Source organism: Macrotis lagotis, chromosome X (genome assembly GCF_037893015.1).
Source record: "Macrotis lagotis isolate mMagLag1 chromosome X, bilby.v1.9.chrom.fasta, whole genome shotgun sequence".
Classification (NCBI taxonomy): domain Eukaryota; kingdom Metazoa; phylum Chordata; class Mammalia; order Peramelemorphia; family Peramelidae; genus Macrotis; species Macrotis lagotis.
The window spans coordinates 84,172,926-84,195,743 of NC_133666.1; the positions used below are offsets into that span (position 1 = coordinate 84,172,926).

The 22,818-nt window shown below is 38.2% G+C and overlaps 1 protein-coding gene across 5 annotated transcripts in view; it reads right to left on the reverse strand.

Annotated features, from left to right (window-relative positions):
• Nucleotides 1-22,818, reverse strand: part of MTMR8 (myotubularin related protein 8) — a 46,653-nt gene that overhangs the window by 19,634 nt on the left and 4,201 nt on the right. For 4 of the 5 annotated variants that reach the window (XM_074207379.1, XM_074207382.1, XM_074207377.1 and 1 more), the window contains exons 2-12: nucleotides 21,712-21,834; nucleotides 18,292-18,454; nucleotides 16,219-16,376; nucleotides 15,579-15,707; nucleotides 14,045-14,179; nucleotides 11,863-11,995; nucleotides 8,725-8,834; nucleotides 7,226-7,351; nucleotides 5,956-6,005; nucleotides 5,304-5,504; nucleotides 2,047-2,175 (exon numbers count right to left, since the gene is read on the reverse strand). In XM_074207379.1, the coding sequence (XP_074063480.1) occupies nucleotides 2,047-2,175; nucleotides 5,304-5,504; nucleotides 5,956-6,005; nucleotides 7,226-7,351; nucleotides 8,725-8,834; nucleotides 11,863-11,995; nucleotides 14,045-14,179; nucleotides 15,579-15,707; nucleotides 16,219-16,376; nucleotides 18,292-18,454; nucleotides 21,712-21,834 (1,457 nt within the window). Of the gene's footprint in view, nucleotides 1-2,046; nucleotides 2,176-5,303; nucleotides 5,505-5,955; nucleotides 6,006-7,225; nucleotides 7,352-8,724; nucleotides 8,835-11,862; nucleotides 11,996-14,044; nucleotides 14,180-15,578; nucleotides 15,708-16,218; nucleotides 16,377-18,291; nucleotides 18,455-19,113; nucleotides 19,181-21,711; nucleotides 21,835-22,818 lie in introns of those variants that run through there. The other variant, XM_074207381.1, reaches the window with a different exon arrangement.

Consider the following 22,818-nt stretch of genomic DNA (forward strand, 5'->3'; position numbering starts at 1 on the left):
CATTTTAGTGACTTTGTTCAAAACTTTTTTCAAAACTAATTCCAGAATGATTGGGGCTCAAATAGGCATTGATTAAGTACTGACCATCTGTCAAAACCCCATCAAAATGGAGACAGGAGAGTCTCAAATGTCCTAGCTCTTATAGTTTGGTAGAAGGACAGGATAACACAACTTTAAAGTTCAATATTACCCAATAATTATGTTCTAGGGGGCCAAGCAAAGCGTGGACTACGTAACTAAGGAGTTTGGGGCAAGACTGGCCAAAGAAGCAACACTGCTATCATGAATGTCCAACAGCAAAGCAAGTATTCTTTGTAAACATAACTAATTCAGACTTAAAGTACAGCAATAGGTGGCTAATCCAGATCCTTGGCTTCTTTTTTATCTGCTACCTCGACTGTCCCATAGCCTGGGCATTTCCATGTAGTTCATTAAGCATCTAACTAAACCCCAGGAGGAGCAGGTACAGCAAAAAGATCTCAGTCTAGGTCATTTGGCTACACTGTTAAGAAGCTGGCTCAGTGGAGAGGTTGAACTTACTGGAGGCAGAAAGATCAGGCTGCCCACCTCTCCTCTATCCAACACTTTAATCCATTGTCTACATCAACATTTGAGCAATTTTCTTTATGTGCCAGTAACTGTAGCAATCCTCTAACCCACAAAACACCAGGGATTCTCTCTCCATAGCCTAGAAAGTGGTGTTTATTGTTCTGGCATTCAAGTTCCTCTACAATCTGGCACCATCCTATCTCTCCAACCACATATCTTATTCTCCATGTAGTCTTATGTTCTGGCCAAATGGACCTTGGACCTTCCTCCCTCTTTCTTATCCAAGCTTCTCCCTCATTCCTATCCTTGTTCATGTTGGCTCCTCCATCTCTGTTTGCTGAAGTTCCTCCCTCCCTCAAGGCCCATCTCTCAGAGTCTACATTCTCGAAAAACAAGAGGTCTTTTTTATTCTGATACTTTCCTATCTCTATCTTACTTCCTCAAATGTTTCAGAACACTCTGCCAGGATCTCTCTTTCACATTCTGTATTCCTGTCTGTATCTAATGGTGATTTGTGCATTTGGTCATTACTCCATTAGACTGTAAGTTCCTTGAAGCTTACTATCATTGGCCATATCCATTCATAGCCCCCTGTAAACACATTAGGTACTTAATAAATGTTTGTTGAATTAAAAATACTTTCAAGGCTAAAATGTGGATTTCCATTTGTTGTTATTCAGTCATTCAGTTGGTCTGATTCTTTGTGACCTCATGGATAATTTTTGTCCATGGAGTTTTCTGGGTAAAGATACTGGTGAACCACTGTTCACTATTTCCTTCTCCAGAGTGTCCTCATTCTATTGATGAGGAACTGAGGCAAGTGGGGTTAAAGTGACTTGACAGGATATCACAGCTAAACTCAGTCCAGATTTGAGCTCAGGTCTTTCTGACTCCAAGTCCAATGCTTTATCCTCTCAACTCCTCCTAATGGATTTCCATTAGCCACGGCTAATCTGGCACAGAGATAATAATTTAGAAGAATCTTCAGATGCTGATGGTTCTTTAATGAAAGTATGACCACATAAGTCTAAATGAAACTGTCAGCAGTAAGATTTTCAATGTGGTTCCCGAGTTCGGCTTCTTGAGATGGTTGACTTGCTGACCAAAAAAAGCCATTTTCATATATTTTCCTTTCTTTTAAAATTTTTTTAGAGATTGACCTCCCTATATTGCCTAGGCTAGAAGTGCAGTGTTCCTTCAGGGGCCTGATTCCCATGCTGCTTGGCACATAAGTTTTGACTGGTCCTGTGTTCATCATGGGTCAGCTTATAGCTTGATTATACCTCAGAACCCCACCAGCTTCTGCTTTTCTCTAAGCAGGGGTTACAGGCATGCAAAACCCTGTGTGGTTGGCCTCCAGGTTTTGAGCACACTATTTATCTTTTCCCAACTCTCTGGCAAAGAGGTACTGGGGGGAAGTTGGCAATTAACAAAAATTGCCAAATAATAAAAAAATCATCTTTATTCATTTCCTCTGAAAGGAGAAGAGGAACTTACTGGAAGCTGAATGGTAAAGTATTGGGATGAAGTACTTCATAAGCAGCAATGCCCTTGTACAGTGGATTTTTGAACTCATTTTTCTTCTTTAACAGGAAAGGCCACAAAGAATGAGTTTTCTTAAAGATTCTGTTTAAAAATAAAAACAACAAAGTACAATTAATCAGTTAATTGAGAATTTTCAGTCATCATCTCCAGGTTCATTCCTGCATAAGGTAATAAAGAGTGCAGGCTTTGAGGTCAACACATTTCCTATCTGTGATACAACTCAAGTGAAAGGGAGAGTGAGGATATTCAGGGAAAAGGGGTGAGAGAAAGCATGAATGGAAATACTTATTAATGACATGGGACCGTCAAAAGTACACAGCTCTGGTACTTTTTGGCCATGTAATTTTGAACAGTCTTTAAAACACTCTAAATTTGAGATAATCTATCTAAAAAATTCACTCTCAAATATTCAAAGGTAGGTTTTGTAACTGATGTGAATGGTGCCTCCAATGAAGCCCACAGCAACCTATTCATACCTATCAATGTCTCCAAGTCCTATCATAGATCCACTCTGGGACTTCACACAGTGTCCTTGGGACCCCCTCTTTTGATTTCTCTTAATGTCAAAGAGACATTGGTACCCTTGATCTTGTCACATGACCAGCCTATCTTCTTTTTTCCCTTACTTTTCTTTGATGCTCCATTACTTCTGGTGCCTCTGCATATGCACCACTGTACTAATTTTAACGTCAATTTAATTCAATAAGCATGTACTATGTATGAGCCAGGTACTTGGTTCTGGGATTCAAAGACAAAAAGCAGGGCCTTCTTTGTCCCCCAAGAACTTATCTTTAATTTAAGCCATATAGTGTGCACAAAGATAAGTAAATCTAAGATGCATACAAAGTAATTTCTTTGGTGGAAGCAAGAAAAATGGTGGTCAAGAAAGGTCAGAGGTGGTACTAGATCTGAAGATCTTGATCTTGAGAAGAGATAAAGTTTCCAAGAGTATTCCAGGAATGGGGGTGGGTGCATGCCAAGGCACAGTGGTGGGTGATAGGATATTATGTAAAATAATGGGATCAAACTCAAATTGAAACTAAATCCCTGTGGACTGCATATTGATTTAGAAAACCGCAATTATCCATGTCTTATTGTATTTATATTTACTTTGTTAAATAATTCCCAATTATATTTTATTCTGGTTCAGTCACAAGGGTCACAAATTTGATACTTCTGATGTATAGTGAACAGTGGTTAGGTCATTTTGGCAGAAAGGAAGTACCTGTGCCTAGAAAGAAAGATTAGATCCACATCATGGAAGGTTTTAAACACCAAAAAGGACTTTAATCATTTGGAGGTGCCTACAGTGATTTGCGGCCAGAATGCCATTTCAGAGGTCATCAAAAGACGTGAAGTCAATTAAATGAAATTTGCAAGTTTACAAAGCCAATTCAGCCTGCTACTTTCCTACTCTGTATTTCTGCAAGACTTGCCCATAGTACATATTGTTTCCAGATGACGCTGTGATGGTGGCACCAATCTCTGGATCACTGCAGAGCTGCTGAATGAGATCCATAACCTAGAATTTAGATAAGCAGTTCCACCCACTTGGGTCTTCTTGCATAGACAGTTGAGTGGTTATGGGTCTCAGTAAAGAGACTTCTAGAGGGTCATCTAGAAACAGGAACATTTGGAAGACCTCAAGATGAAGAGAAAATCCCTCTTCATCTTGTGCATACTATATATCTTTTCCCAAGTGGTACTGGGGGGAAGATGTAAACTAACAAAAAGCTGCCAAATAACAAAATAAATCATCATCTTTACTCACATTACTTTGAAAGGAAAAGAGGAGAAATGCAGCTTAAGAACTTACTGGAAGCTGAATGGTAAAGTGTTGGGATGTCATATTTCCTCCAAGACTGTGGTAAACACTTTTGGATAGTTTATGTTCTTCTCTTTTATACCTCATCTAATATTAATGGTTAAAAGGTCAATCATGGTTATTTCTGTTGTTATTTACCTCAAGGAGAAATCTTGACCCACAAAAGGGAAGCACCTTATTAGAGGAGAGCTCTTAGGCTGCATTTTACTCTAGTGAATCAACTCTTCCTTTTAAGAGTTAATAAACAAGAAAGACAAGGTTTGATATTCTTTAAATCTACCAATCAGTTGTATGACAGTAAAGGTGTGGAATATTGTGAATATTGATTGGGACACTATGCCTGCCTCATTAAAGCTACTCTCAATACACAAGTAGTTTATTCTCAAAACCAATTTTATATGAATTTGAAAGGAGGGATATAGGCCACTTGCTGTTGAAGTTCTCTCAAGTCAACTGTGTGGGTTACTCATGAGGTCCAAAGACCATAAGTGCTGACAGGGACAATGTCGAAATCAATGTAATTCAATTCCTCCAGCTATATGGCCACTGGTTGGTCATTAGATAATGATCTCACATTTAGGCTGGCAACAGCTAAGTTGAGGTGTATAGATGGTTTAACCCTGAGTGACCTCCTCTGCTTATTTTCCCATAACCCCATTACTGTCAAAAGAAGGTGGCACAGGATTGAAGGATATTTTAAAATTGTCTCTGTTTCAAGGGTTGTCATGACAAAAGAATTTATCATCAAGCGTTCAGTCCGATGATGACAAGCTAGGCCGATTTGGGAATCAGTCTATTGCTGGGAAAGCTGTCACTTCCCTGGCACTCCAAAATTCACTTGGACTTCGATATCACAATGGGACATGAAAATAGACCTTGAGGAGTCCAATCAAATTTACTCCAGTCTTTCTTGGAGTAGGGATGGAAGGAATCTATTAATCCTCTTGCCATTTGGATGTGAACACACACAAAAGTCTCAAGTCCTTACAAGCAGCAGGCAGGTTTGCTGTTGCTGTTGTTACTTCTCCATCTGCACAAAGGGAATACACTACTTGACTGACCTATTTCCCAAGTTTGCTGCTAGTAAGCTCTTACTATTAGGACCACCAAAGTCAGTGAGAAAGAGAGAATCTATACCATACTTCAGACTTTTAGTTTCCTGACTCTGATCACTCTTCACCTTGAAAGTATTTACTCAATATCTACGTGTGCACTGTAGGGATGTTGTAGCTTGATTTATAAATAAGCTGCAGATGGGTTAACAGCTCCCAAGACCTCCCTCTCCCAGCACCTCCCAGGCTCTCCTACTCCAAAATCAGTCACCCATTTGAATAAAAGAAAGGGGGACTCAGATGATTACACCCCAGCCTCTTCCCCAACTCACTTCAACTCTTCCCGCTCCTTGTGGCAGGTTCCTAAGAAGTTCCCAAATTGGCAGGAGAAAACGTGATCATGGATCTCCAGTAAGAAAAGTTCGTTAAACTCAAAAGCACAGGGAAATTGCTCCATCAGTTGCCAGATACATTCCAAAAACTGGGTGAAGACAGGGGATACTTCTTTGGGGTCCCCAACCAGGTGACCACATCTAGCAATTTAAACAAAAGTGAGAGAGTCATAAGGCTCAACATCATACCTTGGAATAGGAGAGAAGACTGGACCTGATTAACTATGGTTACTAATCCACGTAAGATGATGACAGATTAGGAAGCCAGCTGAAATAAATGAGCAGCACATCAAGGGCAAACATGAACTAGCCAAAGAGTTCCTTCTAGGATGCCCCAGAGCTTAGAAGGCTTTTGGTAATGGAAGTGATACTTTGCCTAATAGCCTTAACTGGGTAAGAAAAATTGACATTAAATGAAATAAGACGGCAAGGAATGAATAGTTCCAAGGGAACAAAGTCTTAAATAGGTGATTGCCAGAATTGGTAACAATATAATAACGCTGTTCATGAGAAATTAGGTTGGCTGGGATGCTATGTAGAATATACCAACACTACTGAATTCCCACCTCCAACAATATGCAGATGTTTTTACCTTTGTGAAAATTTGTGGCCCATAGAGATCCATTCTCTTTCTATGAGGACCTGATGTTTCACCCCAAAAGAGAAAAGAGTTAAAATCAGAGAGATTAAAAAGATGATCTGATCATGACTTAAATACTCATCTGACTTTCCTACAATGAAGTTCTAATAACTTGAAGCTGCATTACTGATGGAACAAATGGAATTTCCCAACCAATAAAAAAGTTATTTAGAATTTACTTTACTTTACTTTACTCCCCATAAATTTCAGATTACTCCAAGAGAAAATGTTCTGGATTAAATATAGTATTTTTAAACTCTTGTTCTATGGTAGGTAAAGCCATTTAAGTCATCGCTAAATGTTGTATCTACCTGAAATTCAAAGAGCTGACATCTGAGGCATAATATGTCCATCTCAGGGAGCCATATTACCTCCCCCACTAATCTTGGACTAAATTTTCCATTGCTCCCATACCCCTCCAAATATCCTTATACATGAGGGAATCTGCAAAAACTGTTGTATGGTGGCTAAGGGGTTCAGGATGTAAAACAGAGACTACATTAACTATGTGTGGAGGAAAAGCAACAATAACCAAAAATTTAAAGAATAGGATTTTGAGTTTCAAGGCATCATAGACATGACCTTGACCAATCCCCTCATTTTACAAAGAAGGAAATTAAGGTCTCACAAAGGAAAGTAACTTGTCAAGGCAACTTTCCAATATACTGCCAATTGGCATAAGAAATTAAAATGGAATTTGTGGAATTTTGTGGAAGTCACAGACTACACACTAAGATCAGCAGATGACATAAGGACTATGACCCAATAACCCAAATTATACAAGAAAGTATTGAAAACACCCAGTAAAAGAAAAAAAAAAGAAAAAATCAGATTTCTTCTCTTGTATGAAGGGAGATCCAAAAAGTTTTACGTGAATTTCCAGGTCACAGGGGCACCACATCCTTAGTCCTGATGATATGGAAGGGATAACTGTATAGAAAATACCCTTGGAGGCAGGAGGATTTGGTTTCATGTTTGCCTCTGACATATACTATCTAGGTGGTCATGGGCAAATCACAAGTTCTCAGTGATGCAGGCAATGCCCTAAACCTTTATATTACAGGAAAGCGATCAATCTATATCAGCTGAGGGAGTTTCTTCTAACAAATAAATCAGAGATTTGGAACCAAATAATCAAAAAAATAAGGCCTTTCAAAGGCCAAAGTATCTCCCCAGGGGTAGATGGTTTCGGTAATAAACAAACAGAATTAGGATTTCTTACCATTAGTCCTTCAAATGTTCGATAAAATGGATCCAGAAGGATGCTAGCTAGGGCACATACTTGGGCTGTGCGGTCCCAGCCATCAGAGCAGTGGACCAAGACGCTAGCTTTTTCCTCTTTCACCGCCTAAATGAAAGGAAACATGGAGAACTTCGACACAGCACACTGATTTCAGCAATAGAAAAATGAATGGTACTGGTGCTTTGTGAGAATTTCACTGAAGCTGATCAGTGCAAAGTTAATCAATCAATAAGCACCTACTATGGCCCCAGCAATATACGAGATGAGGGGGATACAAACTGAAATGAATTCTGCCTTCAAGTAGTTTACATTGTAATAGGAGAGGTGACTGGATGGTAGTAGATATAAAACACATATAAGAGCTGATACAAGATTAGTGTTGGAGGGAGGAGACCCAGAAAAGACTCATGGTGAAGGTGGTACTTGAGCTAATTCTTGAAGAGAACTGAGGGATTGATTCCCAAAGGTCAAGGTGAGGAGGGTGTTTGTTGATGCTTTTCAGTCATGTCTGATTCTTTGTAACCCCATATGGGGTTTTCTTGGCAAAGAGTACTTTTGCCATTTTCTTCTCCAGTTCATTTTATAGATAAAGAAACTTAAGCAAACAGGATTAAGTAGTGACTAACCTAGGGTCACAGAGCTAGTACATGTCTGAGCTGAATTTGAACTCAGGTTTTCCTTAAACCCAAGCCCAAGGCTCTATCCACTGTGGCACCTCATTGAAAACTTCTAGGAAAAGGGGAAAAGGGGGCAGCCAGCATAAAGGCAGGAAAATAAGAGATGGAATGTCTGTTACATGTGAAGTTAATCTGGCTGGACCATAAAGTGAATGGGAGAGTAGCTTGTCATTAGGCTGGAAATGTGAGACAAGTTGAGGTGATGAAGAGCTTTAAAAGCTGAACCACAGGAGCCGATTTTGGATCCTAAAGGTAAGAGGGAACCACATGAGGAAGTAATGGCCAAACCTGAACCTTTGGCAGTTGTGTATAGGCTAGATTGGAGTGAGGAGAGACTTGAGGCAAAGAGACTAGTTAGGAAGGTTCTGTCAACAGCCTGTGAGAAGCAATGGGGACTTGAATTAGGCTTATGTTTGTGTGAGTGAAGGACGAGAGATGATGTGGAGAGAGAAATAAACTAGTGATTTCCTTTCTACATTGGATCAGTCATTGCTTCTGTGTTGGTCAGAAACCCTGAGGGTCTACCCCTCCCAGTTGAATTTTTTGCCTAAATAAAAGTTATCACTCTTGACTTCTTTGCCTCATCTCTCTCTTACTTAGCCTTAGTCACTGAAAGGGAGATAGGGAGAAATACTAAGAACTCCACTGTCTTGAAGTCTTTACAATTTATCATGCTTATGTCCTGCAGTATATGATTCCAACTGTACAGAATCTCAAAGAGATGAAGTGACTTGCCAAAGTCAGACTTCTTTAATCAATCAGCAGCAGAAGAAATGACTCTGCCAACATACTGAGAATTACCTTTGCAAGGAAGATTCCAGCATCCATAATAGTTTTAATATGTCTCAACCACCCTGAATTCTCCAGGCCAGCAAGAAAATCACTCATTGATGGAACTTTCATTTCACAAACTTAGGGAAAAAAATAAAGGCATTTTGAAATAAAATATATCTTGCACCCCCCTTTCCCCCATCTCCTTACCCAAAGAACACAGGATAAGATCTGGGTTCAAGCTCTGCCTTTGCTACTTACTAGTTGTGACTTCCTTTCTCTGGGTCAGAGTTGTTTGCAAAATGTGGTACTGGATAACCCCAGATGTCCTTTAAAAACCTCTCTCCCCACACATGAGAGAGCTTCTGCTTACTGTGGCACAACTCTGGAAATATGTTACTGCTGATGCCCTTTCACTGTCCATCAGGAGACACAAGAATACCTTAAATCCTATTTGCGGCATGGAATCAGAAGATTTAGAAGGTGACTTTGAGATCACCTAATCTAATCCTTTCAACTAACAGAAAAAAAAAACAAAACTGAAGCTTGTGAAGAAGAAAAGACTTTCCAAAGTCACAGAAGTAGTAAGTGGTAAAGCCAGGATTCAAATTCATGTTCTCTACAAATAGTTCTTTCTTTCTCTAATGTCTGTAACAATATAGAAAACTTCCAGAGGAAATAAACAGAAAAGATGTGACCCACCTAAAGGGGCAAGTTTTCATCATCTTCTTCTAGAAGTGGTATACCACATCTGAAAATCCTTGGAAGTCAGGAGTAAATACCCTAAGGCAAGGAACTGTAGGATCCCAAGTTCCTTTTCTTTTTTTTTCATACTTTTCATGAATCTGCCATTATCCATTCCCATCCCATCTCCTCAGCAAAGGGTAAAATAAAATGTCCTCAATATATATTATCCAGCAAAACCAATTCCCACATTAGCCATGTCTCAAAATGAATGCCTCCTGCTATGTTTTAATGGTATGTTTTATGGCATTGCATTTTTCAGAGTTCTAGAGTCTTCCAAAGCTGTTTCTCTCTATAACAGTATTGTCACTGTATAGACTATTCTCCTAACTCTGCTCACTTCAATCTGCATGAGTTCATAAAACCATCTGCTTCATTTCTTACAACTCAATAATATCCCATTACATTCATGTGCCATAATTTAGCCAATGATTCCCCAATATGACACCCCCCTTAGTTTTCAATTTAGGTTATCATGAAAAAATGCTATAAATATTTTTGTGTATATATATATATATATATATATATATATATATATATATCCCCTTTTCTACTTCTTTTGACTGTGTTGGGATACAGGTCTAGTAGCAGTATAGCTGGCTCAAAGGGCATGAATAGATGAATAGTCTGGCAACTTTCTGGGCATGGTTTCATACTGCTTTCCAGAATGGCCAGATCAATTCACAGTTCCATCAACAGTGCACCTGTTTTCGTACAGCCCCTCTGACATTTGTCATTTTCCTTTTTTAGCATTTTTCCCCATCTGCTAAGTATGAGACAGAATTTTTCAGCTGCTAGTAATTTTTCACATGATTATTGATAGCTTGGATTTCTTCCTTGGAAATTGTCTGCTCATATCTATACTGAGAAATGACTAAGTCTTATAAATTTGAATCTGTTCCTTATATACCTTGGATGAGACCTTTATCAGAGAAACTAGCTGCCAAGATTTTTCCTCATTTATTTTTCCCTTCTAATTTTTACTATGTTGGATTTGCTTGTGCAAACACTTTTAAAATTTCATGTAAACAAAATTTTTCACTTCAAGCTATATGGTCTTTTCTACCACTTGTTTAGTCTTGAACTCTTCCTCTATGCACTGTCTGGAGAAATTCTCTAAGACTATAATTATAAAGGATCCCAACACCCTTTCCTCATATTTCTCAAAAGATTCTTTGGTGATAGCAGATTATGCTCAAGGTTTATTCTTACTCAGCAAAATGGTCAAAGCAAAAAAGTGTAGATGAAACTTTGGAGCATTGTCCCCTAATAAAGGTGATAAACTACAAAGTCCATCATAGTTCTTCTGGGACAGGACTGTGCCACCACTCCTGTACTTTATGTACTCTAATGATTTCCATACCATAGATGCTCAGTTGTTCTCAATTACAGTGTGAAATCATTGAATAACAGTTGGAAGAGACCTCATAAGGGAATCTATTTCTTATGTGACATATGAAATACAAATCCCTTTAGCAACTTGGGGATCATAAGATTTAGAGCTAGAAGAGCCTTTTGATTTTCAGAAATTTTATTTTTTTTCAATCAACAAACATTTATTTTCTCTACCTCCCACTTCCCCCTTCCAACTGAGAAAGAAATGAAAGGAAAGTCCTTGCAATGAATATGATCAAGCAAAAGAAATTCTTTCATTGTGGCAGAACCCTTTACAAACTACAGCTATCCCTTTCACATCACAACTTTCCCATCTTGGTTTCAATACATTGTGGGTCGGCATAAGAAATTTTGGGGAATTTTTTTTTAAATTTGTGGAAATAGCAGATGACATGTGAATGCCAGCAGACAACACAGAAAAAGTTTAGAAACTCAAATGCATAAAACATATGTAGAGTATTTTATAATACTAACATATTTTATCTTTTAATACCATAATAATTCAGACTTCTCTAGGACAAAGGGAGAGTCAAAAGATGTTAGGTGGATTTTCCATATTAAAGGGGTACATGTTCCTAACCCCCTCCATGTGGAAAGGATAGCTACTTTATTTCAGAGAAATTAGGGAACTTAACTCAAGGTCACACAACTGGGCATCAAAAGTCAACATTCTCTCTACTCAGTCATGTGGGCTGTCATCCAGATTCCCCTTAAATGTGTCCAGAGATGGACAAAATTACTGAAGCACCTCACCTCATGTCTAGATGTTTCTATTATTATTGTTATTTATTTTACTCATGAGTACATACTAAGTTGAAATCTGTTCTTACCTGGAGCTTACATCTAAACTAAACTAGCCACATTTCAAGGCCATATTGGCCAATAACAGCACATTACAATCAAATGCTACATTGGCAATTTATTCTCTTCCTCTGGTTACATCTCTGGTTTCACTTTCAGAGCACATGCAAATTCTCCCTGCTCCCCTTTTGTCCCCACACCCCCCCAATTAAGATCAAGCCTTCCTACCTTCAAGGAGTTTCTGCAGGCTGCCTCGCATCACATGGATGTTTTCAATACCAATGAACCTGAACCGAATATTAGCATAATTATCCTCATTTTCATACCCCTTGCCAGCTGCTCGGTTAGCAATGGCATTCAGCTGCAAATCAAGGACATGGCAGGGCAGGTATCAATAGGCTGGGTGAGGGAAGGACAAGGCTTGAACATCTCTGGGTCGCAAGGATGTTGTTCTTTAGTTTCTAGATTGTTTGAAACCCTACCCATAAAAGGAAAAACAACTATGACCTAAATTAGAGGTTAAGGGAGAATTTTGCAGGTTCTTAAATCTGCTACTTTAGAAAATGACAATATATTTTCACCAATATGTTATGATTTCTAATTGTGTCATCATGAATCACTGTAGCAGTGCAGATGCTAAGTCCTTCTTGCCTTATCTGACTGGCAAGTATATAGACAGGGCATGGTTCATATTAATAAGCAATATGCAAAACACCTCAGAAAACAAATGTGTTCTGAGAAGGCAATTTATCAGCTCAAAAAGAGACTGTGGTTAATTGTGAACTCTTATCATAGAGACACAGTAATTAAAAAGTCATTCAATAAATAACAAACAGAATAGAACATTTGGGAAGGAAAAATGATGGTCATTGGATAGCAAGTGAACTTGTCAGGACAGATGTTACTATAAATCAAAGGTTCTTAACTTGTGTCATGGATCTCTTTGGCTGTCTGGTGAAATCTATAGATCTTTTTCAGAAAAATATTTTTAAATAATTGAAAGAAATGTGAATTTATTTAGGGGTGAGATGAGGGAAATCAAAGATGTCATTGTCTTATCCAAGTTCATAGATCCCCTGAAATATATGCACAGATCCCTTGGGAGGTGGAGGAGTCTGTTGATTTGAGGTTAAGAACCCTTTCTACAAATAAAACTATAATTACAAAGGACATATTCTACTTCTGTGATCCTGGGAAAGAGCAGGGGTTCTTAATCTAGAGTCCATTAATTTTTTTTTAATATTGTGATAATTGCATTACAATATTATTGGATTCCTAAGGATTTTCTTTTATGCACATAAAAACTTTATGATAAAAAAGGAATAATGGGCTTCACCAGACTTCCAAAGGGGTCAGGATACAAAAAACGTTAAGAATATTTGCACCAGTGAAAGCAGCTTCTGTAGACATCTGTCTACAGTTTCTAATTATGTCTAAGTAGTGGACAGAGAACTGGACTCTAAAGACAGAACAAACTGAAATCATTTTTCATATTAGACACAGTTGTGGTCAAGAGTCAGAATCACTTGATCTCTCTGTGCTTCAGTTTGTTCATTTGTAAAATGTGGATAATAATACTGCCTGTAGTATTTACAGGGTTGTTATGAAGATCGAACAAGTTAATGCAAAAAGATCTTTATATATAAAATTTAGGGAGCTGTATATCAGTTATTATAGTACTGAGAATAAAATTAAGATAAAAATATGATAATGACATATTTTATATAAATATGCACATGTACATGTATATAATAATATAAGGGGTCTTAAAGACCATCTAATTGAATGTCATTACTCTTTCTTTTCTTTATTGGTAATAAATGATGATGATGATGATGATGATGATAATAATAATAATAATAATAATAATAACAATAACAATAACAACAACAATAACAATAGCAACTAATATTACTAGTCATTACTCTGTGCGAGTCATTGGACCAAATGCTTTAAGATTATCCCCTAAAATGATTCCTACAATAGCCCTGAGAGGTAGATGCTATTCTCCATTTTACAGATGAGGTAACTGAGGCAGATAGAGGTCAAGTGTCTTGCCCAGGGTCATTCAACTATGAAGTGGCTGAGGCTGGAACTGAACTCAGGTCTTCCTGACTCCAGTCCCAGAAGCTGCCCATAATGGTCTTATTATATGACACTGTGTGTTATCACTGTTTGGGATCACTCTCTCCCTTTTAAAATGTAAGCTCCTTAATAGCAGGAATCATATCTTAGCCAAACTTGCTATCTACTCTAGAGTACAGTGTTTTGCATATAATTGGTGCTTAATGAATATCTGCTATATGAATGGATGAATAAATAAATAAGACAGCCCAGCCAGGGCATACATAAAGTGAAGAGGCACACCCAAGTCTGAATGAGAATTTCAATGAATCATCTCAAAAGGTACCTTTGGCCTAGTGTCTACCACATAGATGAATTGGCTTTTTGGGTTGGCTTGGCTAATGGCCTCTAACATCTGCTCATCCTCCAAACAACGGGACCCAAATCCAGAGAGGGGCTGGCTACAGCGGCAAATGGCAGCCTACAGAAAGCAAAGTTCACAAGTCAGAAAGACTCCACCACTAAAATAAGCAACAGTTCTGCAGGGAAAAATATAAACGATTTAAGGTTTCTCATCTCTAAAAGGATGCAGCAACTTAAGGATGAAAATTACCTGACATTTCTCTACAGTTTGCTAAAGTGCCTTACATACATAACAACATTTGATGATTACCATTTTAGAGAAAAAGAAACTGAGGCTCAAAATCATTACAAGCAGCTCACATTACCAGCACTTTGTTCAAAGTTCAATTGAACAAACATTTATCAGTTGGATACTAGAGACAAGGTCCTCTGCTCAGAACAATATCTACCAAAAGATGGGTCAATCAACCAACATTTCTTTTCAGTTGACAATCAACTGGGAAAACAGGATATAGACACAATGCAAGGTAAAATGCATTGTCTCTTTTTATTTTATCTTTGTCTCCTCATTGCCTTGCACATCTAAAGGTCTGTTGGATTGGATAGGGGTTCTAGAGAACCAAAGACAGTACTGAAGGAAAAGGTGAAGATGGGAGAATCAAGGAAAACTTCGTGAATAAATAGTGCCTGAGAAGGGCTTTGAAGGAAAAGAACTAGTTCAACAAGTAGGGGGAGAGAGGGCAGAGTCAAAATGGCAGAGTAGAAAATTACTACATCCAAACTCTCCCAACATTCCTCTCCAAATAACTGTAAAATAATGCTCTAATCAAATCTTGGAGAAGTAAAGCCAACAAAAAATTGGGATGAGACCTTTTTCTAGCCCAAGAAAACTTAGGAGGTTGGAAAGTGACACTGGGGTTGGGGTTGGCCCAGAGTACACATGGTAGCAACACCAGTCATGGGACTTGGACATGGCTAACAGCAGCAACAGTAGGGTTGGGAGTTATCAGAGACTGCAAGGGAATTGGATAGCTAGTCAGAAAAAGATTACAGGGGACCCCAGAATTCAGTAAGTTCCAAGATGAAGCTCTAGGGCAGAGAGGAGCTCTTACAGTGCAAGGGATCAGGGGCTCTTTCTGCATAAGAACCAGAGCACATCCAAACCCCTTATTTTACAGATGGCAATACTGAGTCCCAGAGATTAAATAATTTGCCCAAAGTCATACAAAAAAGCAAGAAACAGAGACAGGATTGATCTAATGGCACTTTTACTGTATCATGACACAATCTGGAAATGTAGGACTGGAGGGCAAAGGGAAGATTAGAGTTGGAGATATAAATTTGGGAATCAGCTGCATATCTATGACATTGGAACTATGGGAGTGAATGAGATGACCAAGGATATTAGTTTCATCTATTAATTCATGTGCCTCCCCCCCATCCTAAGCTAAAGTTCAGTAAAGAAGAAAATCAATTTAAAAGTAAGAGTTCATGTGAGGGAAGTATTTTCAACTTACATTGTTCTCTTTGTAGAAATAGGAAAGCACAGGAATACGTCCTCTACTTCGGAACTTGGAACATCCTACAACTATCGCATTGCTAACCATTTTTGGAATGATTATTTCAGGAGGGTATGTGCTGCAGATCTAAAAGTAAGAATTTCAAAAATCAACTTAATTCTTATAATATTTATTTGGTAGTAACAGAACAAGAATCAATCATTCATATGATCGTAGGATTTAGAAATAGAAAGAACTCTAGAGAACATTAAGTTTACAGATGGGGAAACTGAGGTCCATAGAGGAAAAAGAACTTGTCCAAGGTTATACAGGTTATGCAGTTGTTTTTTTTTTCAGAAAGGAGACAGAGTGAAACTATAAAGTAATGAAATATACCAACACTTTACCAGAATTTAAGGCAGAGGAACACACATTTATACTCATACAAACAAATCACTGAAATCCACACAAAAGGAAGTCTACTAATGTAAACAAAGTCCACGAGAAACAGTAGAATTGAAATAAGTAAATTAGTGTTCAAGGATGCAGATCCTTTGACCCAGCTTTACCATTACTAGGCCTGTGCCCCAAAGAAAGTAGAAAAGAACTCATCAATACAAAAATATTTAGAGCAGTTCTTGGAAGCTTTCACAATTACCTCATAGTTTTTGTTTACATCTGTTATTTCCCAGTAGTCATTTGGGACTCCCATACGCATGTAGTCTGATTTTAAGTCGATTATTTTCCATCCAACTTCTCTGTCATCTTTTGATGATTTGGGATTATAAGAAAATGCATAAAGTTCTTCTGGTACCACTGAGGAGGAGAAATAGTAAGAAAATGATGCAGTTAACAGGGAGACTTAAGGGAAGGCATCCATAAATCAAGTAAAGGATTAGTTGCTTAGGATTTAGGGTTGAAAGTGGATCTTAGAGATCATCTAATCCAACCTCCTGATTTCACAAAAGAGGAAATTAAAGTCCATAAAAGTTAAGTGACTTTCCCAATGTCACACATCTGGATCACAGAATCATAGACTTAGGACTAAAAGGGACCTTAGAGATTACATTTATCATTTTGGAAAGTGAGACCCAGAGAGAAGCGTCTTGCTTAAGGTCACATAGGCAATAAGCAACAAAACCGGATTTTACATTCAAAGTAGCTGAATCCAAGTCCTAGTCTTTTTTCCACTAATCCCAAAATCTTAGAGTTGGAAGGGTCCTCACAAGCCAACTAATCCAAATGGTTCGTGCTCAGGTATGCCTTTCTCAGGATCCCTGACTATTTGAAGGAAGGGGAAACCAAGGCAGCTCATTCAACTTGTTAGAAATTTTATCATTAAGTCAGTTGACCTTTTATTTATAACTTGTATAAACTGGTTCAATTTCTCTATTATAGATGCAAGCACAGCAAAACTGCTTCTTTTCTTCCATTCAAAATACTTGGAATTATTATATTCCCTCTACATCTTCTTTTCTCCAGGCTAAGTACCCTCAGGTCCTTCAACTAGCTATTACATGGAATGATATCTATTTCTGTGTGCTTTCTAGTTTGTCACAGTACTTACTAAGATGTGGGAAAGTAGAATGAAATACAATATGCAACATAGTCTGATCATTGCAAAATACAATGGAACAATCACTTCCCATGCTCTAGACCTTACGCTTCTCTTAAGATAGCATAAGATCCCTTTTGGCTTCTCAATCATATTGTTGTCATATATTCAGATCTTTTCTCACCCAAGTCACTGATGAAAATGAGCCAGGTGCAAATCTATATGGTATTCCACTAGTTATCTCCTTCTAACATCAATGACACCAATGACTATTTTTTGGGTTGGGTCAGTCAACTAATTCCAAATCCTCCCAGCTGTACTATCTAATCACAACCCACAACTCTCCATCTTTTCAATGAGGATAGAAGACAACTTTGTGAAATGCTTTGCTGAAACCCAGGTATAAGATATCTATAACATTTTTCAATTTAATCTAATAAACACATCAAAACAGGAAGTGAGGTTTGGCCTGACCACTACACCAAGCTGCCTTATCCTAAAAGTAATTTTTGGTAGGCCCAGACAGCCTAAGGAAAAAAAAATATCAAATTTGCCTTTGGGGAATCAAGACAACATTTGAATGTCACAATGTACTTTTATTTTTAAAACCATTATATTTTTTGTGAAGAGGCAGCATAATCATAATGTACAGAGTCCATAAAGGACTACTGGATCTTGATATCAGAAAGACTTGAGGCACTTAACCTTGCAATGTCTTTGGCAACTCTCCAAGACTAGAAGTTGATGAAATGTAGGGGTAGGAGGCATTTCCTTATCAGGAATTGAAGTTACAGTTCTAGCATTAATAAAAACAAATACTAAATCTTCAGCAAGCCAACACCACCCAGATAAGCCAGGAAAATAGACAAACTTTTAGGTTACAGTTAATTGCAGATGGATCTCAGTGGAGAGAATTTCCATTTCAGGAGTTCCATTATACTCTTAAAATCATTGGTCTGAACCCCACCAAAAGTTACTCATGACACCCAAACTTGGAAGAAGCAATCAGCCTGTATTTCTTTACAAAAGAGCATCTTTATCTTCTGATACAGGCTTCATAAACCAAGGGGAAACATTTTAAGCATATAAAGAAAGTCCAATATTTAAGTGAGGTTCATAGAAAGGCTCAATTGCTTCTAATCCAAGGCTTTTCTATTATTCACAAAGCCTAACCACCTGGCTGGGAGAGCTTGAGCAGTGAGCAATGTACTTCCTGACATTCCCATTCAGACCCAAAGACAAAGTTTGCCATCCGAAAGTTTTTGCAATGCAAGATCAGAGGATGTCCCATGGAGGTGAGGGCTAATTTCTCCACAGCAGCAATGTGGTGGTGCAAAATCTGAAAAAGAAGAAATAGGAATCAGTCTTTAAGTAGCAATTTTCTCCAATGGTGAAGTTAAATTGTCCAATACCGACCTTCAGATCAGTGATTCTCAGTTATTGCAATAGTCTAAGTAGCCAGAAGCAGCTTTTAAAAAAGGAAAACTATACTTACACATAGGTAGATGAATAAGGAAAGATGTCATTCTTACAATATTTCTTCATCTTAGGATAAGTTTTCATGAGGGACCATTTTAGCATATTAAAAAAAGGTAAATAAACAAAAATAAAAAGGACCTCTGGAAAGTCATTGTGAGTGCAATGAATACACACAATGAATGCACAATCTCATCAAAAAAGAAAAACTATTGAGGGACAACAGGTGGAAAGAATAACAGACTTGGAATAAGATGGTCTGGGACCAAGTTCAGGCTCCATCAACTTTGGATCACTGGACTTAGATCTGAAAAGGTTCTTTTAAAGATCACTTCCTCTCCCTCCCTCAATTTTCAGATGAGGAACATTACAGTAAGACATGGGAGAAAGAACATTGAATTTGGAGATGGCCCAGGTTCTAATTCCACCTCTACTACTAATGTGTAACCATGGGTAAGTCACTTTATTTCCCTAGGACTCAATTGTTTATCTAAAAAATAAAAAGATATTGGTCTAGATGACCTTTCAAGGTCCCTTCCAGCTCCAGGATCCCAAATTACTTCATCTCTCCAAGACTCAGCTTTCTAATCTATAAATGAAGAAATATAATGTAATTAATGTAAAATATATATAATATTTGCACTTCCTATTTCACAGGACACCTGGGAGAAAACATGTTCTAAAACAGCAAAACACCATGTGAATAGAATCACTACTTGATGATGAGCAACAGAGCAAGGAATGCCAGCAGACATGAGAATTCATGGCTCCATCTAAATATTACAACACTGAACCTGATTCTAGGGTTGTTTCCACTGGTTAGTTATCTTTTTGTCTAAAGCCATTCTAGTAAAGTAACTAAGTTCTTCTAATAGTAGATCTAAGGCAAGAACAAGATCCAGGAATAAGTGGGTCTTATCTTGAGACTCCCTCCCATGCTAAAGATGACCAAGAAAAAAGAAAACTAAACAGAAGGGGGAGAGAGAAGAAACTCTGTCCAAATAACATCATTTATTCAGCATTCCTCTAAAGCTACCAAAATACAGAGGAGACCTTTTGAGGATTTTTCCCTTTTATGTTCTTCCTATATCTGTGCCTTATTTTCCATTACTATAGGCTCCATCATCTTCCTTTCACTCAGTCCCAAACTACTCCCTCACAGCTTTGCAGTGCTTCCTTCTTAGAGGCCTGGAATAATGTTGCCAACTTTACCTCATTCTTTTTTTTTTAGGTTTTTTTTGCAAGGCAATGGGGTTAAGTGGCTTGCCCAAGGCCACACAGCTAGGTAATTATTAAGTGTCTGAGGCCAGATTTGAACTCAGGTACTCCTGACTCCAGGGCCGGTGCACCCCCTAGCAGCCCCTATCTCATTCTTTTTTCCAAATTCTTCCCAAAAGAATTCATGTCTCTCATGAAATCTTTCAGTTAGAAGTCTTGAGAATATATGAAGACTTGGGGGGCAAGATGGATCGGGGAAAAAAACAAAAACAAAATGGGAATATTTCCTTGCTGAAATGTAACCACTCACTCCTCAGGTCTTGTCTGACTCCCTTCCTTTCTCTCATTATTTGGAGTACTAAAGGGCTTTGATGGGGCACAAACACACACACACACACACACACACACACACACACACACACAAACACATGCAGACATGCACGAGACTGGCAATACAAGTGAGGCAGTCTGGGGGTAAGGGGTGAGAGGTGGAGCTGAGATACCCCAGGGGGTCCTGGGCAGGTCACTTATTCTCACAGTGACCTGAACAGCTCTTTCTCAGTGGCAGAGTATCTGCAGTTTTTCATTGATAATAGGAGTTTCCTCAACAGAAGTTTTCTGTTGATTCTTCAGGACTTTCTTTTTACGGATTTTCCTCCTGAGTAGATTTTGTATTCTAAACATTAATAGAGAAAGTCTCTTCATTAGGAGTTCCCAACATGGATGAAAACATAGGTCCTGACACCAAACAACCATGCCAGATGCTAGGCTAGGGTTAGGGAGTCAAGGAGAGGTAGAAAATAAAATGGTCTACAAAAACCAGAATTCAATTTCTTAAGTCCAGGTCACCCCAATAAACCAGGGAGCAGCAAATCATCCTGTCCTGCAAGAGATGGTGGGAAAGGCCCTAGAAAATTCTACTAGTGTGTGACCTTGGGCAAATCATTTAACCTTTGCTTGTCTTAATCTACTGGAGAAGAAAATGGCAAACCACTCTAGTATCTTTGCCAAGAAATGGCAAATGAACAGTATAATGCACTCAGCTAAACAACAATTCTACTCATAAGGCAAAGAAGTTTCCTTGGTCAGGAATAAAGAAAAGGGCTCTGCACTGCTTTCCTCCCCTACCTCCTGGGCAAGACAGTTAGAGCACTAGACTGATAAATCTAACGGAAGAGGAATTCTCAGTAAATATTAGGGGATAACGTTATACAGTAGGTCAGAACATTAGATTTCAAGTCAGAGGACCCAGGTATAAACCCCAGCTCTAACACTTAAGAGTAAGACCTTTGGTTTTATATGTCAAATGTGAGCATTATATAAAATAACCTCTAAGTTCTCTTCCAGATCTAAATTCTATGTTTGTAGGAAATTTTTAGAGACAGAGGAAAAATTATTGACAAATTGCTGGGGAAGAGAACATTACATTTAACACTAAGTTTGACAGATCGTTCAATGGTTTGTACATGGTTAACACACTGGTATAGAGGGAAATTTTGGAGATTAGGCTACTGCAGAAAAGAGAAAATTTAGAAATGATAGCATGTACTAGCAATTTTATTTACCTAGTATACACAAAATGATAAGTATAGTATTTGTAAAATAAAGCAGACTTGCCTATTACAAAATACATCACCCTTTGAAGTGTGAAAGGCTAATGCATAGTACCTTGCCCAGAGTAGGTACTTAAGAAACAGCTATTGAATTAGAACAGTTTTACCTGGTCACTACAGTGTTCTATGCCTCTCACTATCAATGTTCTTTGAAGGAAAGGGACTATATAATTTAGGAAATAAATTCATTACTAAATATCACTGTTAGGGAAGTCCCTATATGCCAAATGAGAAGCCTTCATGTACAAGTTCTTGTTATACTTTCTTAATTCTTATCAGGAACACAGACCCAAATTTCCTTCCGGACTTCAGCGGAAGAATCTACATAGATCAAATGAGTTGCAGTAAGGTAGAGAGTCCCATGAGCTGGTTTCTTGTTTACATAACGATTCAGTAACAGGACATTTTCAACCTATTAAAAAAAAAGAAAAAAAAGGATTACACACCCAATTTGTTAACTGTAACTGAAATACAAGAATTAATCATTTCTTTCATTATTCTAGAGGTTCTTCTCTTGACTTTCTCTACTTTTACCAACATCCTTTCTAAAATGAGACACTCGGAAGTAAACACTGTATTGTAGTTACAAGTAGATGTAATCAAGGCAGAGGAAAGAAGGGGTAAAATCTCCTGGACAACAGCAAAATCACATTGGTGTGGGGAAGCTAGGTGGCACAGCAGATAGAGCACCAGCCCGGGAGTCAGGGGGACCTGACTTCAAATCTAGGCCTAGATACTTACTAACTGTGTGACCCTGGGCAAGTCACTTAGCTCCAACTGCCTCCCCAAAAAGAGAACACATTGGTGTTCATGAATGCCATATCACATTGAGAGTGATACTAAGGCTCCCTGATCTTAAAATGAACTTTTGTCAAGGCATATCTCTACCATCTTGTACTTATGAAGCTGATTTTTAAAAAAAAATATTATCTTTATTCTTATTAAATTTCACCTTAAAATATGAAGCCCAACATTCTAATGTGTCAAGATCATTTGATAAGGATCCTTTCATCCTTGTCTTTTGTAAAAATGCTCAACAGCACAGATCACTGAGGCATTCCAAAATGACTCTTTGGGTCTGCATTTTTAACTGGGTATATAGTTGCAGCGTGGATGGGTGGGTTTCTGGGCATACCTTCCAAAAAGAGTCAAGGAGCAATGAAGGCACCAAACACTAGATGGGAGGGGCTAGGGCAGGGTTTGATTCAAGAATGCTTGCTAAAGGGATGGAGGAAACTGGGGCAAGAGCTAAGCCACACTGTGGGGAAGGAAGGGAGAGCCAAACTGCAACAACCATTTCTGAGTCCCAGAGTGTGCAGAGAACTGTGCTGTGCACTGGCAAAAATACAAACAAGTCATATTGCCTGCTCCCCCAATCTAAGAGTGAACCAAGAAT